The sequence below is a fragment of the Gracilinanus agilis genome, chromosome 6 (assembly GCF_016433145.1).
Source record: "Gracilinanus agilis isolate LMUSP501 chromosome 6, AgileGrace, whole genome shotgun sequence".
NCBI classification, from domain to species: domain Eukaryota; kingdom Metazoa; phylum Chordata; class Mammalia; order Didelphimorphia; family Didelphidae; genus Gracilinanus; species Gracilinanus agilis.
The window spans coordinates 130,915,203-130,935,654 of NC_058135.1; the positions used below are offsets into that span (position 1 = coordinate 130,915,203).

The following is a 20,452-nucleotide window of genomic DNA, read 5'->3' on the forward strand; positions in this document are numbered from 1 at the left end:
ATATATATATATATATATATATATATATATATATATATACACACACACACACACACACACACACACACACACACACACACACACACACAGAAAGTATCTCAGAAAGAACTCCTCCCTTAATTTCTTACTTGACTTGGCCAGAACACATAAAGTAAGGAACAATTTTTAGGTTCATTTATGTTTTAGATAGCTCTGATGGTTACAATGTATATTTTTCCTTATATTGAATTGAAATATCTCTGTAACATCTATCAATTGCTTTAGATTGGTCTTAGTAGGCCAAAGAGAACAAGAATAATCTATCTTCCAAATGAAAAGACGCTTTAAGTACTTGAAAGCAGTTATATATGCCCTTTAGGTCTCTTCTCCACTGTAATAATCTGTAGTCCCTTAGCCAAACTTCATATCCAATGAAAAGGAGCCACCTAATAAAATAATTAATTAATTAATTGCTTATCTGTGTGGCCTCTGTCAACCTCTGTTTTCTCCTCTGTAAAAGAGTTGGATTAGATTATCTCTAAGGTCCCTTCTGGTTCAAGATCCTGAAGAACTGAACAAACAATTACATTAGATTTCTTTCATAGGCTTCTCTACTTGGGCATGAAGAATGTTTTCAGTAGTATGTCATCTAAATATGGCTCTTTCTTTTTTTTTTTTTAAACATTTATTAATATTCATTTTTAACCTGTTTACATACTTTATGCCCCTACTTTCCCCTTCACCCTCCCCCCCCACCCCCGCTCTCTCCCCACCCATGGCCAAGGCACATTTCCACTTGTCATCTAAATATGAATAAGATTGCAGGAGAATTATAACAATGTAATTTGGTGGATAGAGAACTAGATTTTGAAGTCAGGAAGACCTGGATTCAAATCCTTCCTCTAACACTACTTGTGTGGCCATCATTTCTTAGAAATGAGGCTAATATATGTGCTAAGGATAGTGTGATATAGTGGAAAGAACCTTGACCCTGAACTTAAAGGACCTATATCCAAATCATTCTTCTAACCTTAAATGACTGGCAAATTCTATTACCTCCCTAGGACCTTCATTTTTTCATCTATAGGACACAGAGTTTGGATTAGATTTTATTGGGTTCCCTTCTCTGTCTCAGGTTCTACCATCTTACTTCATGATACCATGAGGTTCAAAGAAGATTATACATGCAAAGCATTCTTTAAATTTTAAAATGCTATGTAAATGTCAATTATTATTTGAGTGCCTTACACTCAGTAAGAACTTAATAAACATTGATTAATAATTGAAATGTGTTGCTAGACTTGACCAAATTATGTAAAATATGAGAAAGATTCTTTCTGTCCATCACAGGCATGACTCGATATATTTTTCTGTTATTTCTCTGCACATTATCCTTTGACCTAGATGTTTTACCTTGTTTTGGTTCCTATTCTTTCACCATTTCAAAGTAGATTAGCATTAATATCCCAGTTGTTCATTTTGGGGAGATCTTTATTGTATTAGGGAGCATCATCATTTCCTCCCATTTAGAACTTTAGTTCTTTCCCTAAGTAGAGAACATCATCAGGAGATAGTGTGTTATTCAGAATGCACATACTAACCACTCATTCTCCCCTTTCAGTTATATAGTACTTATTTTTGTGTAGATTAGGCATTAGATTATCCCTTCATGTCATAATTGTGAGATAATTTTTCTTTAGCTCCAACTCTATTCCTTTTTCTCTTTACACATAGCCATCATCAGGCTCTCATAGCCTCTCACATGACAATAATATCCTAATTGATCTTGCTCCAGTTTTGATAATCTCCACTTTATCCTTTTTCTCCTCTGATCCTGCCACCTCTTTGGTATATGCCCTTTTTACCTCATCTTTGGGCTGTTGCAATAGTCTCTGATGAGTCTACCTCTGCTATTCATTAACCTCTCCCCATTCCAATTCATCATTTATTCTGTCAGCAAAGTGATGGTCACATTATGCTACTCCCTTTAATAAACTCTAATGGCTCCCTAATCAACTATATGATAAAATACAAAATCCTCTTTAACCTAGACCCATTTCCCCTAACCCCATCCCTCAAGCCTTCCAGTTTTCTTACAATTTTTCTCCCCACCAATGTAGTCTTTTTGCTTTATCTTCAATAAAACACTCCATCTCTTGGCTCCAGGCATCTTCTCTGGCTGTTCTCTATGTTTAGAATGTCCTCCCTCTTCATCTCTGCCTCCTGTCTTCCTTCATATGCCAACTAAAATCCTACTATCCAGAGGGACCCTTTCTCTATCCTCTTTTAATTCTAGTACCTTTCCTCTGTTTAGTTTCTGTTTATTCTTTGTACACATTTGTTTGCATGTTGTCTCTCCCATTAGATTGTAAGCCCTTTCAGGGCAAATACTGCCTCTTTTTGTAACCATGGAACTAAGAGCAATGACCGACACTTAGTAGGTGCTTAAAAATGCTTATTGACCAATATGCTGTATTGATTCTAAGATGGAAGGTAAAGGTTTTAAAAAATGAGTAATGTACAGATTTCTCCATGACAGTCCATTACTTCTAGCATTAAAGTTCTCTGTCCAATCTCTAGTCATTTCTTGTCTTTAGCTAAGCTATGTTCAGGTTAATTACACATTACCTCACCTAATACATCTTGAGTTCAGGATAAATTAGCCTATTTCCTATTCCCTATGCAACCCTTTCCATCTGCTACCTCCCTGCCTTTGCAGAAATTGTCCACTGATCCTGGAATGTTCTCCCTCCTCACCTCTGTCTCTTCGAATCCTCAATCTCTTTTCAAGACTCAGTGAAGGTGCTATCTCCTATAGGAGACCTGTCCTTTTTTTCCCAATCATTAGTGCTACAGCTCCCACTATATATCCTATATATAATATATATGTATTTTATATGATATATAAAATAGCGATATTTAAATATAATAGGGGAGCATTTTCCCTATTATATATACTGAAATATATTCCCTAATATTTATATACATACTTTCCCCAGCCTCCAACAGAAGGTTGTAAATAGAAAAAAGTGTTGGCTTTGTATCCCTAGCATTGATGCATAGATGCTTAATAAAGAAATTTTCTTTCTATCCAGGCTCTAAATGAACCAATGGAAGTTACAGTTTATAATGTTCATGAATGAATGGGGCATAGAGAAGCTATGTGGGACTTTTGTACTTCTCTGGAAGACAGTATCCACACATATATTTGCTACTCTTCCCCCCATGGACCCCCATCTCTTTCCTATGGACCAGAATGATCCTTGCTCTTTAAATCTGGGAGGTGTTTCCCAACACAGATGTCACTTTCTCAGAGACCTAACTAAGATGGAGGAGGTGTGCCTGATGATAAAGGCTCTGTTATAGAGGAGAAAGAATGAGGAACATAGAGGAGCCCTGAAGAGGGAGCTTCCTAGGTCTGGAGAATGAGCACTCTCCAAGGTGGACTCATTAATGATTAAACAGAGAGGCTGAACTGACACCAGATGAAGACAGTAGAAAAACAGCACCTGTTCTTTCCTTTTCAAAGCCACATAGAAAATAAGGGTGTGTTTGTTCTTACCCCCTAGGTCCGCACCAGTGTCTTGCCTGAGAACAAGGAACCACGGTCAGATGTCGGTGTAAGTATTTCTTAGCCCTCCCAGGGTACACAGACAGTTCCAACCTAATTGTTCCCATCTTCTCTGGCTCTTACGCCCTAGGGGCTGACAAATGTGATAGAGTTCAATTAACAGGGTGGGAGCTGGCACAGTGATTCCTGAATTATGCTGAATTCATGTCTTGTCTCTTGGAAATCCATCTCCAAGTGAGTGCTCACAGAAGCTGGTCCAGCTGGCCAGGAGTAGCCCCATAAATTACCCTGCAGGCAACCCACTTCTGCTTCCTAGGCCAGATTCCCTGCAACAGTAGGGGTCTGGTGAGATTGCAGATGCGAACTGGGGTGACTCTGATCATTTCCTCTGCCTGCTGCTTAATCACTGGTGTGGAGAGTCAGGAGATGGACAGCTTTGGCCTAACCCCCTGGCATGCTCCTACTGCATCAGGGCTAAGGAATATACCGTACTGCCAAGGAAAAGGAGCGTCCTGTCTGGGGAGTAAAATCATAACCTCCAAAACATGATTTAAAGAGAGGCTTTCCCTGAGATCAGATTCCATTCCTGACTCAGTTTACCATATACATATCTTCTTTCCAGCCAAATTGATCTTTTGAACATATATCCCTTGTTCTTTCCTGAATCCAGAATTCTTGCTAATATAATGTTTGAAATGCCCTTCCTACATTCCTCAAAGCCTTTCACAAGCTGGCTCCAACCTGTCTTTGAGCCTGGCTGTATTTTATTCCTGCTGATACACTCTACCTTCTACTCCCATTCTTCTGTTTGCTTTTTGACATCTGCCACCTCTCTGCTTTGCACAGACTTATCCTTGAAAATTGGGATACTCTCCCTCTTCATTTCCACCTCATAGAAACCCTAGCTCCCTTCCATTTGGGCGGCACTTCTTCCATAATGCCTTTGACCCACTTCTGCCTTGAATCATGAGTGCTTTCCCCTCCGTCACTAATTTCTCTGTATATATTTGGTATACATATATCCATTTATTAATCATATTTTTACATACACGTATCCCCAGGACCCATGAAAATGTAGACATTAGCCCATAAGGACAACAGAAAAGTCCCTGGGAATTGCTTACTTCCTAAGGATGCTGGATCCTTTCCCTCAGCTCACATTCAGCTGTAGCTACTCCTTTGTCCATGAGAAAAGATGCTACCCTCCCAGGAAAAAAAGAAACCCTCTTTGAAGGCATTTTTTAAAATCTCTAGTATCTATCAATAATGCTTTGGACCACAAGGTCAATATGAATCAATAGCGTAGCCTGGCAATAACAACAACAAATATATGGGCTATTTTTTTTTTCAGTAGAAATCCAAAATGAGGAAAGTGATAATCTTATGCTCTCCTCTGGTCAGACTATATCTGGATGTCCTAGATGCCATATTAGAAGGAATATTGCCAAACTGGACTCTGTCTAGAGAAGCCTTTATGTCAGTGACAGAGGAGGGATCTGAAGACCATGCGGTACAAGTATTGGTTGCAGGAACCAGGAAAGTTTAGTCTAGAGAAGAGAAGGCTTGAAGGATGGAGCCATGATACTTGTCTTCAAGTGTTAGAAGGACCATCCTGTGAAAAAAAAGAATCTTTTTTCTGTATGACCCAAAAGGGAATAACTAGGAAAAATGGGTAGGTGTGTAATCATCTGAGGTTCTACAGTAATTGTTTGGAATGTTGAGAGATTTCTACTGGAAATTTACCAATTTGGGTAGCATGAGATGTCTTCTGTGATCCCTTGAAACTCTAAAACTGATTCTAATGACTATAATGGGATTATTTTGAACATTAATTCTAATTCTGTGCTGTAAAAGTCTGATTTCCGGAAGATCTATTCAGATATAGAGATACTTTTCCTTCTGATAACACCAGAGGACTATGTTCTTTGAGTTCTTGAGCCTGCCTAATTCAATTTTTGGACTTCTTCCTCATAGTCATTCTGTTTTTTTCTGTCAAGAGTGTCTATGGTAGGGGTAACTATTGTGCTCAGTGTGGATAGAGAACCAGACCTGGAGATGGGAGATCCTGGGTTCAAATCTAGCCTTCCTTTTTTACTTTGGGCAAGTAAGCTACCTTTATTCCCTAGCCCTAGCCTAGCCTTTACCACTCTTCTGCCTTGGAACTAATACTTGGTATTGATTCTAAAGCAGAAGGTAAGGATTTAAAAAATGACTACTTTAACATTCCCTTGTAACCTGTTTAGACTTCTGGGAAATCTGATTACCCTGCTGGCTAGGCAAGTAGTAGTTACACCAACAGTAAATAAACTTGAGGTGCTTATCTCTAAAGCACTTTTATGTATGGCCATTTTGAAATCTCTTTATTGCTCTAGTTGACTTTGCCAGTCCACCCTTTTTTCTTTAAACTATTTCCTGGTTATCATCTGAGTTCTGGATAACTGAATGCTGGGTAAATGATTTCTAGGTTAACCTCCTGGTCTCTAGTTTTCATGGAGTCTCTTTTACAAAGAATTAATACAAAGAGTTCAATTCTAGGTTATATTCTGATATTCTGAATCTTGCTTCTAATCTTTCTTGTATGACTCTGACCAAATCCTTTGGGCAATTCTCCCACATTATAAACTTCAGAGAAGTTTCCAGACTTTGTTGGTAGAGAATTTTCCTATCTGGGAATTCCCAATACAGGTCTGGTCCTTGACCTCCCCCCTTCCTTTTATTCTATTGACATCAGCAGGAGGTAAAGTTGGCTTGGAGAGATGGTGGAAAAATGGTAAATTTAGGCAAGACCAATGCAAATTTTAGGGAATCTCTGAGGCTAAAATCATGACACAAATAGATAAAAGATCAATTGTATAATTAAATTGTATAATATAAAATGCTCTATGATATGGTAGGAAAAGCATATTATTTTTAGATATATCAGTTTAGAATATCTATTTGACTACCTACCTATAAAACCTCAAGCAATTCAATGCAATTTAACATATTAAGTTTCTACTATGTAGAAGGACTATATGAGGTGAAGAGAACTTTTTAAACAGGTAAAAATGCCCTCAGGGAGCTTACATTCTTCTATTTTAAAATATTGACTTCTTCTCTTAGTAACAAGTTTCTAAGACAGAAGGGCAAGGCAACGGAGTTAAGTGACTTGCCCAGGGTCCCATAGCCAGGAAGTATTTGAGGCTACATTTGAACCCAAGACTTCCCATCTCTAGACCTGGCTCTCTAACTGGCTAGGCATGTAGTAGTTATACCAACAGTAAATAAACTTGAGGTGCTTATCTCTAAAGCACTTAACCTTTAATGCATGGCCATTTTTGACATCTCTTTATTGCTCAGGTTGACTTTGCCAGTCCACTCTTACTCCAGAGCTTACATTTTATTGAATGAAGTAACAGCCACAAAATTGAATAAATACAAAGTGATAGAAAGTAATTTCACGAAGAGACGAAAACATTAATGGTGGGGCCAATCATAAAAGGTCAGGTGTATCAATCGGTGCCTGAACTTCAACTTTTCAGCCTTATTTTCTTCCCCTATAAAATCAGGAGTTTGGAATCTGGAAGGAGACTTCTGATTGGAAAATTTTTTAATTCTATATACTTTGTGGCTAGATTTTAAGATTCCTAATTTAAGAATTGGGCTCAGCAAGGGAATGATCACATCCCTGACTGTGTGTGAAGGATGGCTCGAAGTTGAGTTCAGTCTTAGTGAGCAACCTGAGTATTTCAGACTTTAGCAGAACCACTTCATGGGGCCTGCAGGATAAACTGTTTATCTGCACAATCCTCACAGAGAGAGGTCATGGTATGAGACAGCTGTCCCTCTCTCCCTCCCCCAGACTTGATATTACTCTCCAGGCAGGTGAGTGATTGAAATTGGGCATCAGGCAATTTAATGCTCATCTGTTAGAATGTCCTGAAAGGCAGATGATAATTGTGAGAGCCCTGGAAAGGCAGGGTCAGAGTGTGTGCAGCAGACGTATAGGCAATCTGAAGAAAAGGAACGTGCCATGTACCGCTGAAATAGGTCTTCACTTGGTTCTTAGCTGGATTTCTCTCATGAACTAAGTTGAGTTTAGGTTAAAATAGAATCTGACTATTTTCATAGGTTTGGCGAGTATTGAGATTCAGAATGAGAAGGTCCCCTGGAGAGATGAACCATCTATCATTACCTTCTTCTCTTCCCAGTAAACAGATGAAAAAAGTGACGCCCAGGGAAGGTCCTTCAACTCCAATTTCCTGATTTTAGAGTGAAGTAATCTGAAGCTTCTCAGACGGTTAGATGACTTGCCCAGGGACATACAAATAGTTTTGTACAGTTAGTCCTGGAACATAGATTTACAGAATAATACTTGTTCTAACTTGTTCTACCTTGCAAAAATTGCTCAGCCTTTACTCTGAATCTGGGTCTCTATATTTCCCTAGCCCTATCTCCCAACCCCTTTCCTACCTTTTTTCTTTTTGTCTACCTTCTTTGTGTATCTCTACTCTCTCTGTTTCTTCTTTCTATCTCCTGTTCCTCAGATGACTCTCAAGGAGGATATTATTTCTCCATGGATACCCAGCTAGGATTCAACTCCAGACTGCTTGACTTTTACATGCTTTCATCACTAAAACTATAGAAAAATAAGCCTCAGGAAGCATGTTTTAGTGCATTTCAAACTGTATTCCCTTGATATTGTTATTACTGACAAGGTTTGCTCTAATTATGACCATTTTTTATTTTCATAAATAAAATTAAGAAGTTTTCCTTTTAGAATGATCCTAATAATTTTGAAATATTATGCAGAAAGGCAAAATTTTAGTGATTTAAAGATTTTATCTGCCTTATCTTGTGTGTCTTACAGAAACTCTCCAAACCAAAGGAAGATGTTTTCACTTGCCTTGGGTATTTTCATAATGAGCCCTTGGAATGGATGCCTAATTTTGTCTCACCCTGAGTTTCAGGGTTTTTCTGTTTTCATTTTTTTTTACTGTGTATTGGCTCCAAGGCAGAAGAGTGGTTAGGGCTAGGCAGTGGGGGTTAAGAGACTTGTCCAGGGTCACACAGCTAGGAAGTGTCTGAGGCCATATTTTAACCTAGAAACTCCCATCTCTAGGTCTGGCTCTCAATCCACTGAGACACCCAGCTGCCCCCTTCTATCAAAATATTAAAAAACAAAAGTTCATGGATTTGTTAAAAATATGTCCACAGATATAAAGACCCTATGTCTCAATCTGAATGAACTCCAATTTCTTATATGTTATCCTAGTAATGCCCCCAAAAATTCCACCTCTGGCTTGAAAGAGTTCTACTACATTTACAATATTAATTTTAGATAGTGATGCTTTGTTAGAGTCAAGATTTCTGTTTTTCCTCATGGTTTTACCCCACTCCAAGAAAGACTCTGGCTGAAAAGAAAGAAAGCTTTTTGTTCTCAGGCTTCCATAGGGCATACATTTCTCATCACCTGGGTATGGCCTGCCCTGTCAGTGTCTGTTACTGTCTGCAAAGCTGTCTTTAGAATATGTTGGCTCACGGTTGCTGTTTGGAAACACCCACATTGGGAGTCTCTCATTACCACATTCCAGACTGACCTATCTATTGCTTGGATTACCCAGTGGCCTGCATTCCTGTGACAACTTTTATAGTTGCCCTTCAGCTGTTCCTCAACATCCATATCTTCAAGAGACAGACTGAATATTTTCCCCATTTTATACAGAGTAGAGTCTCTGATTCTCTGACTCTGTTACTTTAGAGTTCTGGACAACCTGTTGTTTTTCTTTTGGGGTCCAAGATAAGAATCTCAAATGTTATGAGGCAGGATGCCAAAATCAACTCTCTCCACAACAGCAGAGCATCAATCAGCTCTGAGTAAATTGGACTTCCTCACTTTGCAATGAAAAGCCTGGATAGCTAAATGACTGCGGAAGGGTGATAGCTCCAGGTGAAGTTATTCACAATATAGTGGGCTGTTTAGTGAGACAAAAAACAATTCTGGCTTGTTCCTTTCTGTGTTTAAGACATTTTCTACTTCTTTCTTATACACCTTACAATCTAATAGAAGAAGGAAGTGGGGAGATAAGTGAACATATAATTATGATGCAAAGAAAAATGAGGTATCATGGAGTTCTATGAACCACTGGAAGAGGGAAAATGCACTTTCTCCTGGAGGTAGAGAGAGTCAGGAGGTCATCATGCAGCAAGTGACATTTCAGAAGCCCATTCCCAGGCATAGAGGAGGCAGGAGTAAATTCATATCCAGGAAAAGGCAAATTGAGAACAGAGAATGGAAAAGCTCCTCTGGAGGTTTGAGCATCAGATCAGTAAAAGGGAGTCAAATGAGATAATCTGAGAGTCAGTTCCCCTATTACTTCTTCCTCCCTTTCAACAGCTAAACAGATCCAATTTTTCCTTCAGCTACAAGTGCCCTGTTTTCCTCCATAATTCTGCTCTGAATTCCCAATACTTTTTACTCAATTTGTTGACTTCTTGATGTGTGATCATGTTTCACCAACCAAATCTTCTATATCAGCTTATTCCTTTTCATTCTGTTCATCAGGTTCCTTGAATAATAGCATTTTTTTTCCTATTGATACTGCCTTCCTGTCTGTTAAGGAACCTAATAGGTTTCCTGAAGCCCATTCCCCCACTCAAATCCATCCAGAGAGGAAAGTGAGCTGAGACTGAGTTCTTTTGTCAAAGAGGCAGCATCGACCTCTTGTAATGTGTTGGAAGATATTAATGAAATAAGTAATATGGTAATTTTTGGATTGGAGTTTTCTTGTTTATAGCTTAACCTTGATGAGGGAATGAGAGACTTTTTACTGGATGCCTTAATAATGTGATATGGGCATCCAGAGTAAGCAGGATATTAAGGGAAGATGAAAAGTTTTCTTCTGTAGGGAAAAAAAAAACATTTAGAAATTTATTCTTTGCATTATAAGGTGAAACACTGTGGAAACTAATAAGTAGGAGATAGTTGGCATGTATTATGACAGGTCAAAACAGCAATTGTACAAAATGTAGTTGGATGAACAGAATTCTTTTTATTTGTGTTGGAATGAAATTGTTCCATGCTAGTATAGAAATAACAAAGGAAATGAATACTTAACAACATTACTATAAATGGGGGGTTGGGGTGAGAGGATAGAACATTTCTATTTATAACTTGTAGAGTCCCACATAAAAATAACTCCAACTTACCAATTGGTTTCTAACTGGAGCACAAAGCTATCACTGATGCTGCTGCAGCTGCTGGCTGGATTTTGAGGAATCCTCATTGCAAGAGGGAACAATAGCATTGGTAAAAAAACCCAAGTTGCCCATTTCTTTTCCCTACTTCTCAGAGGAGGGGAAGAAGTTCCTGAAGCTGGGCATTTTATAGATCTCCATTCCACAGGTTGTTCATCTATTTGTTTCTAATGAAAAAGATACATTCCTGCCACCTCAAATTGAGTTTAACAGTATAGTCAATAAGTGTATCTCTGATCTATGAATTCATTTGGCAGAATAATAGATCAAGTCAGTCAGTAGGCTCTAAAGTGATGTTTCTTACATGCTTCCCAAGACAAATTTTATATGATTGTGGCTCAAAAACAAAGTCTGAAAATTAATAATCTCTCTCTGTCTGTCTCTCTGTAGCGGAGCTTTTTGGGCTGTGCTAGTTTTAAAGTAGGGGACCTGCTGAAATCGAAGGAGCAACTGCTAACCCTTAGCCTAAGGTAGGTCTTTTTGTTTTGAATAAACCCTTTAAGATGTTTCACCCACCATGATATTCTTTGACTCCTGTTCCATTGCGCGTAAAGCTAAAGATATTCATTCTGGTGGATTAAATGCTTTTAGGGTTCTGCTTTCTTCCTTTAAAACCGAGTGAAGCTGACATGGTAGTTATTTAAGTTCATGGGTCAAATTAGGAAAAGTTTCCATGTGCCATTATAGGAGAATTAGAATCTTTCAAAGATTTCCCAATGAATAGAAATGTTTCCCTTTTTTTATTTTGACCTGGGTTTCTTCTTTTTTTTTTAATCAACACAATGTTAAAACTAGAAAGTTTCTAAGTTTTTTGGATATCCGACGCATTTGAATATGCCTATTGCAGGCAGAACCATATATTAACTATATAACTGGGGTTAGAATGTTGGTGTTTTTTTAAAATATAATTCAACAAAGCTTTCTTCTTTTCCTAATTTATTATGAAACCAATCAATGCTTCAGCTGAGCCATACTGGAACTGATTATGGGGTGGAGGGGCTGGGGGGAATCAATGATAGCTCATTTTGAGCGCGAGGACAAGGGTTTTGGGATCTATGGCATGATTTCAAAGTCGCTGTGCAGGTGGGTAGCTTCATTAATATGAAGCAAAGTGAAGCTAGCAATGGAAAACAATAACTACTTCTTTTGACCCCAGGCACAAACTGTGTTGTCAAATTATTCATCACCTACAGGATAACTTTGTCCTCAAGCTTTATATATAGCTGAGGGAACTGCCATGTGTGTATAGGTATTTATGGAACATGGAAATTAATATATCAAATGGGAAGAGGGTGAAAAACCTTTTATTTTGAAGCCTCTGCAGGGACAATATATAGGCAAGAAAAATGACTTCCCTATTCCTAAAAAGCATTTGCAACTAGCCATTTATTGCAGTCAAGCTGAGGTTTTTGTTGGCATCCAAACTCCCCACTTTATTTTCTTTGAATCCTGCACTTCTTTGCTTTGTTATTTTTTTAAGTAAGTTAAATATGTTTTTTAAATAACCCAAAGCAATGAGTGGGAGGGGGAAAAAGTTGGGGCATTTTCTTCTACTCTTTATGCCCTTGGGGGCTTATTTCTACATTCTCTTCAGCTATCACCTCCATTCATCTTCTCTTGCCCACATATTTATCTATCTATAAGCATGAAAAGATAAGATATATGTATATGTATATATGTATACACATGCATACATACATAAACATATACATATCACATACATTATATATTCCATTTCCTGAACTTTTCATCAATTTCCATTCTAATTTGCAAATTCCCCTTTTTGAGAGATTAGAAAATGATCCCTTTGTCTTTAAACTGATGCTACTATTTTGTCTATGTGGTAAGGTACCACTTTTCTAACTATGATTATATTAATTGTCATTTAAACTTAGTCATGTGGTGTCACTGAGTACTGAGGAGATAAAATAAAAATTGTTTCACTGCCATCAACAAGGATAAAGAGAGGACTAGAAAAATCTGGCAGATCTGTCGGTTTTAGTAGTTGCTTATTGTTTTATGATGGAATTCTTCATTGTCTGTATCAGATTTTAATGAATAATAGTTGACATTTATATAACACTTTAAGACTAGTAATACTTGACATTTGTTATGTTATTTGAGCCTCACAGAAGCTCTGGGTTGAAGATACCATTACTATACTCATTTTATGGATGAAGAAACTGGAGCTGAGAAACATCATGTGGCTCGCCCAGAGTTACATTATTTAATATTGGGGAATAAGATTTGAACTCAGATTTTCCTAACTCTCAAGTCTAATACTCTTGTCCACTATGTCACCAAGCTTCCTTTTACTTCATTTTAGCATATAAACCAGAAAAATCTATAGTTTCCTTCAAAACTTGAGTAAAATATCACTTCTAAAGAAGTCTTTCCTGATCTTCCCAGTTATTGACATCTTCCATATTTATTTTTATATACTTTTTTGAATGAATGAAGTCCCTTCAATTGTATGTAAGCTCCTTGAGGGCAAGAGTTACTTCCTTTTTATCTCAGTATTCATAGAGCCTAGCACTGTGGCTACTACCTATTAAACACATTATTAAGTGTTTTTTGCTAAAGTACAGTTAGTTTTATGGTTATTTTTTGTTTATTTCCAATCAAAGCTGTCCCAGAATCTTGTAAAGTGATACTTCTTTTTTCGTTGGCCCTAAGTAAAATGGATTCTTTTAACTCCTTTAGTCACATCTTTGAGGAAGAACCTTTGAAATAGCTTTTTCACTTAGGCAAAATGTTCTTTACATTTCTCATTTCATTTGTAGTGAAAATGACAATATTAATGAGATTTGCTTCATTCATATCAGTCCTGCTCCCCCAACCCCCAGTGGTCCCCCTCTCTTCCTCCCCTCCCCCGCCCTCCACCTCTGAGGTTTGGCTGGCAGGGAGGTGTGGGATTGGGGGGGCCAGGGGAGGGGACAGAGATCTCATATTTAGATACCATTAGCTAATTTTACACACAAAGATGATCTTTAAAGACCAAACCCAACCCAACTCTGTTTTTGTTCTGCCATTTTCAAAGAAGAAATGTTGAGGACTGATGGTCATCTGATATATTTCTTTATGTTATGGATTTTCATGGACAAAGAATCAACTAGTGATCATTCTGAGCTTCTCTTTCTTAAGTAAAACTACATGAAGTTTGTCACTGTGACCACATGCCAAGTCTTTTTAGCTTTCCATCTGTCTATGCTACAATGAAGCATTGCAATAGTTTCATGTCAGTATGCTGTATTCTTCTTCAATCATTAGACATACCAGTTCTTCCAATTTGAGGGGGGAGGGGTTGGGTAGTGTGGGCATAATAAGGGAACTACTATGGACCTCTGGTACTTTTTTTTTTTTAAATCCTTGAACTTCAGTGTATTGTCTCATAGGTGGAAGATTGGTAAGGGTGGGCAATGGGTGTCAAGTGACTTGCCCAGGGTCACACAGCTGGGAAGTGGCTGAGGCCGAGTTTGAACCTAGGACCTCCTGTCTCTAGGCCTGACTCTCACTCCACTGAGCTACCCAGCTGGTACTTTTAAAAATATATCTCTACAGTATAGTTCCAGCAATTAAATCTTTTTGTATATTTCCATATTTAAGAAATCAGATCTAGAATTGAAAGTAAACTCTGGGGCAATCAAGTCCATTCTCTTCATTTAATAGATAGGTAAACAAAAAAAATAAATGACTTATCCAAGGTCATATTAATAGTAGCTCCAGAGACAATATTTGAATATAGTTTCCCTGGCTGAACAAGAGCTAGAGCTCTTTCTCTAACATTTTTCCCCCTTCCTAATGCCTCTTACATATTTGCCAGAATATTTTAAGAGGATTTTTTATTACTGCTGTTATTGTTTTCCCCTATGTAGCCTGTGGTTGTTATTTTGATAACTAAGTACCTACCAGGAAGAGGCAAGGGTTTTAGACTAAAAGTCCAAGGTCTTCAGGCTAAGAACCCTCATCTAGGTATGAAATCTTCTCTATAATAACCCCCATAATTTTTTCTCTAATCTGTCCTTCAATACCTGAGTTGACTGGGAAGCTCCTTGATTCGTAAAAATATTCTTCATAGTATTCCTTTCATTTTTCTACCTGCTAGTTCTATATGTTTAGTAGTCACCCATCTCTAACAGCTAGTTCTCCTGTAATTCTATTGTTTAGCTTTAGTGTATTCAAATTGATGTGACTACCCTTTGTTTAAATTGCTGAAGATTTGTAGTTCCATATACCTTTAATAGGATAATTGTTTTTCACAGTATGAGAAAATTTTAAAGATCATGTAATCAGCCCATTTCCTTTCATAAGTGAGGAAACTGAGATCCAGAGATCTAAGATTATTACACAGAGAGAAAGCAGTAGAGACAGAATTAAATCTCAGATTCTCTGCCTCTAATCCAGCTCTCTTGCCATCTGAACACAGAACTAAAATAAATTAAATAAATTAATATAAAAAGTAAGGCACTTCTGAAGGGAAATAAAACAAAACATGAAGGTGAGCTTTGAGTGTATTGATAAACATTCATTTAGCAAAAATACTCTGTGCTAATTTATGGGAATACAAAAAAGAAAGATAGTTCCTGCCCTCCAAGGGCTTACATTCTAATGTAGGAAAAGGCCACATAAAAGGAAGCTGAAAATTGAATTGGGGGTTTGAGAGAAGAACCCACAGGAAGTTGGAGTCACCTTCAAGGGTGGTGAGTATGATACTGGGAAAGAGTTAAAAAAATAAGTTGCAAGAGTGGAAACAGAAGCAAAGTGAAGGAGTGAGAAGATAGTGATACTATGCACTTACTTAAAATGGAAGTTCAGGGAGAAAGTAACCCATCAGAGAAGTGAACTACAATAGACTATTGTTTTTGTATTATTTTTTTATTTTGAATATTTGTGAGATGTTGATCTAGACCCAATCTCTCCCATACTGTTTTCCAATTTTCCCAGAAGCTTTTGTCAAAAAGTGGGTTTTAGTCGCGGTGAGGGGGCAGCTGGGTAGCTCAGTGGATTGAGAGCCAGGCCTAGAGACAGGAGGTCCTAGGTTCAAATCTGGTCTCAGACCCTTCCTAGCTGTGTGACCCTGGGCAAGTCACTTGACCCCCATTGCCTACCCTTACCACTCTTCTGCCTTGGAGCCAATACACAGTATTGACTCCAAGAGGGAAGGTAAGGGTTTAAAAAAAAAAAGTGGGTTTTGTCCCAAAATCTGGGCTCTTTGGGTTTATCATAGACTATCTTACTGAGGTTGCTTACCCCAAATCTATTCCACTTATCCTCCCTTCTGTCTCTTCACCAATACTATACTGTTTTGATGACTACTGCTTTATAGTATACTTTAAGATCTGGTACTGCTAGTCCACCTTCCTTCATATTTTTTTCCCATTATTTCCCTTGATATTCTTGATCTTTTGTTCTTCCAAATGAACTTTGTTATAGTTTTGTCTAATTCAGTAAAAAAAAGTTTTTTGGTAGTTTGATTGATATAGCACTAAATAAGTAAATTAATTTGGGTAGGATGGTCATTTTTATGTTAGCTCATCATTCCCATGACAATCAATGTCTTTCCAAGTCTTTAGATCTAGTTTTAATTGTGTGGAAAGGGTTTCATAGTTGTCTTTCTATAAGTCCTGTGATTGTCTTGGCAGATAGATTCCTAAGTATTTTATATTGTCTAAGGTGATTTTAAATGGAATTTCTCTCTCTAACTCTTGCTACTGTGATGTGTTGGAAATATATAGAAATGCTGATGGTTTATGTGTGTTTATTTTGTATCCTGCAACTTTGCTAAAGTTGTTGATTACTTCTATGAGCTTTTTAGTTGATTCTCTAGGATTTTTTAAGTAGACCATCATATCATCTGCAAAGAGTGATAGCTTAGTCTCCTCATTGCCTATTTTAATACCTTCAATTTCTTTTTCTTCTCTAATTGCTACTGCTAGTGTTTCTAGTTCAATGTTAAATAATAGAGGTGACAATGGGACAAGGATTTGTTTCACTCCTGATCTAAATGGGAATTCATCCCCATTGTAGAAGATGTTTGTTAATGGTTTTAAATATATATGATTTATTATTTTTAGGAAAGGTCCTTCTATTCCTATACTTTTCAGTGTTTTCAATAGGAATGGGTGTTGTATTTTTTCAAAGGCTTTTCCAGCATCTATTGAGATAATAATCATGGATTTTTGTTGATTTGCTTGTTGATATGGCCAATTATGTGAATGGTTTTCCTCATATTGAGCCATCCTTTCATTCCTGGTATAAATCCCACCTGATCATAATGAATAACCCTCATGATCACTTGCTGGAGTTTTTTTGCTAATATTCTATTCAAGATTTGCATCTATGTTCATTAAGGAGATTGGTCTGTAGTTTTCTTTCTCTGTTTTTGTTCTACCTGGCTTTGGGATCAATCAGTACTATATTTGTGTCATAAAAGGAATTTTGTAGAACTCCTTCTTTGCTTATTATGTCAAATAGTTTGTATGGTATTGGGATTAGTTGTTCTTTGAAGGTTTGATAGAATTCATTTGTGAATCCATCTGGTCCTGGGGATTTTTTCTTAGGGACTTCTTTGATGGCTTGTTCAATTTCTTTTTCTGATATGGGATTATTTAAGTATTCTATTTCTTCTGCCATTAATCTAGGCAATTTATATTTTTGTAAATATTCATATCACATAGATTGCTATATTTATTGCCATATAATTGGGCAAAATAGTTTTTAATGATTGCCTTGATTTCCTCTTCTACAATAGACTTTAATATAATGTGTTTATTTCTAACCTTATATCTCTTAAGAAAAAGAAAAGTTTAAAAATAATCAAAGAGTTTAAAAAGTTATCTCTCTAGGCAAAATTCTTTTTAGAAAATGATCCTTGCCATGTTTGGATAACTACTCATCCTCTCTTTGCCTTTATTACGGACTAAATTAATTAAAGACTGATCATAGTCTTCTGGTTCCTCAGATACATTTTGTTTATTTCTATTTTTTTTTTAAAATGAATCTTTTCTCAAAGAATTTTCTTTTCCATGGATTCAATCTATGTCCAATGTCTGTGTTCCCTAAAGAATTAAGTCAGAAGAACATTAGGTCAGGGGTAAGGGACACAGTTCTATTTTTCAGTCTCTGCACTGGTCAGTACAGTCTTTTATGCTTTTAACATTCTTTAAATAACTTCTTAAAAACACTGACAGTTTACAGAATTTTCTGAGAATGAAATGAAGATATATATGTTAATAGGTACTGTATCATTCAGTGCTTAAGTTCCTTCTGCTTATGCTGTATCTGGTAGTTTCCTAAGACTAATAACATTTCTGCAAATTAGCCTGCTAAGGCTGTGTGCATCACCCCCATGAGGTCCTTCTTAATAGTCAACTCGGGGACTAAAACTTTCAAATCAATTCTAAGAGCATGATGCATGCCCAATACTTGTTCATCTATAGTCTGCTCACTTCAACCCCTGGGTAGAAATGGTACCCACCATTGGGAAGCCAAGAATTTGGCATGTTTTTCAATCAACTATCGCTATTAGATCTCTGCTATGTGTCTGGCACCTTGCTAGGTGTTGATGGTACAAAGAAAGACAAAAAACAGACTCTGCTCTCAAGAAGCTGACCAAAGGGGAAAGGACATGTGAACAAGCATGGATAAAAAAGCTGTCCTCAGAATAGGTTGGGAGTAGTCTCAGGGAATCAGGAGAGGCTCCTCATAGAAGATGGGATTTTAGCTAAGCCATGACGGAAGCTAGGGAAACCAGTAGGCAGAGTAAGGAGGGAGAGTGGTAAAGGTTTGAGAGATTTAGAAAGAGGGTACAAAGAATATGTTTTAAGTTTGGAAATAGAGGGACTAATGTAGGAAAAAAGGAAGGAAACAAATGTGCCTGGATCACAGAGTTCATAGAATTTCTATCTGGAATGCACTGCTTAAAGTTTATTTTATATTTATGACTCACAATAGCCTTTTGAGGAAACAAGGCCAGGAGTATTATTGGACCTCTAACTAGGAGAAGGTGCTTGGAGCTTTGCCCCAGGATGCTGAATTTTGAGGTTTCTGGCAACACTTATAGTTTGGAAGCAGCAAAGAAACCCTAAAGATTAGTGCCTAGTTAGTCATCAGCAGAATTAGTTAAAATAGGAAGTTCCCAGGGAGTACATTTACATGAGCTCTTCCTTGCCCTGGCTACCTTATGCCATAACAGCCTTATGCCAGTATCTCTGTTTCTCCATCTTAGGATACTGATTTTTCTCTAAGAGATTCCAGATCTTGCTCTAAATATTGTCATGTCCAATTTTTATGATGGGGAAATCAAGATTCTGAAGGAAGAGATTTGCCTGTGTTCCTACTAACAGTTACAGGCAGGATTTAAACTCAGCTCTTTCATCCCTCCGAAACCTGTGCTTGTTCCTCTTTAATAAGATGCTTTAGGATTGATGGCATGCTGCCAAGTATACATCTACCATGGTTCAAAACCCTGTCGGGGCTCCCCAACTTGAAAGTGCTCTATAAATGTTAGCTACCATCATCATTTATTATTATTATTATTATTGACCAGGGACTCAGCAAGGAACCCAAATAAAATTTATTCAAAAATATGGAATTTATTAGGAGTTCCCTGAATATGGAAATGTCTTGGATACATTTGCTGTCTTATGGAGAATGGCTTCCTTGCCATCAGTTTTCATGCTTAAGAATCATAATTGTTTCGACTAAATCATTTTTATGTCCGTGAAAACCACTTTATCCTAAATTTTATGTCACCAACACTTCTAATCCATTCTAAGCTGATTTACTTTTATTTGTTCTGTGTTAGGCAGCTTGGTGTGTATGTTGACTAGTTGTGTCTGCTAGCATATGTGTTGTTGTTGTTGTTGTTTTTGTGGGGAAATCTGCCATAGAGACAGAATTTATCTTTATGAGCAAGTCTCAGTTTACCATTAGAAGTAGCTAATCTGATCTACCAGATAATAAAGCAAGAACAACTTACATTTGGATAGACTTCACTTTCTGAAAATACCTGGTCCTGTCTTATTTTTTGCTCCTTATTTGTTCTTTCTTTTGATTCTGACTTGTTAAAAGCAAAGGACTAAATGATAAAATGTTCCCCTTGTTTGTATGTTTATTTGATTGTTGGTAATGATCATTATGTTTATTGTAATGCTTTGTACCCCTCTGGGCACCATTGATGAGTGACTTGATGCTCCAAAATACTTCTTTTTTTAATTTTTTTTTAATTTTAAACCTTTAACTTCTGTGTATTGACTTATAGGTGGAAGAGTAGTAAGGGTAGGCAATGGGGGCAAGTGACTTGCCCAGGGTCACACAGCTGGGAAGTGTCTGAGGCCGGACCTGAACCTAGGACCTCCCGTCTCCAGGCCTGGCTCTCAATTCACTGAGCTACCCAGCTGCCCCCTCCAAAATACTTCGATATGCACTACCTTATTTGCTGCTCACAGCAACCCTAGGAGGTGGATGGGGTCCTTATAATTATCCTCCATTTTACAGATGAGAAACCTGAAGTTCAAAGGGAATTGCCCAAGGTGGGCTGAGCTGGGATTCAAACTCCAGTCCCAAGGTTATTTCCATTAGACTATGATACTTACATATTCAATCCATATGAATCCTTTTATGAAACATTCTGTAAAATACAAAAAGTATAAAAATCCAAGCTAT

At 37.4% G+C, this 20,452-nt stretch overlaps 1 protein-coding gene across 2 annotated transcripts in view; it reads left to right on the forward strand.

Moving 5' to 3' along the window:
- Positions 1-20,452, forward strand: part of INPP4B (inositol polyphosphate-4-phosphatase type II B) — a 483,546-nt gene that overhangs the window by 131,782 nt on the left and 331,312 nt on the right. For both annotated transcript variants that reach the window (XM_044680328.1, XM_044680327.1), the window contains exons 5-6: positions 3,549-3,599; positions 11,177-11,256. In XM_044680328.1, coding sequence (XP_044536263.1) covers positions 3,549-3,599; positions 11,177-11,256 — 131 coding nt within the window. The remainder of the gene's footprint in view (positions 1-3,548; positions 3,600-11,176; positions 11,257-20,452) is intronic.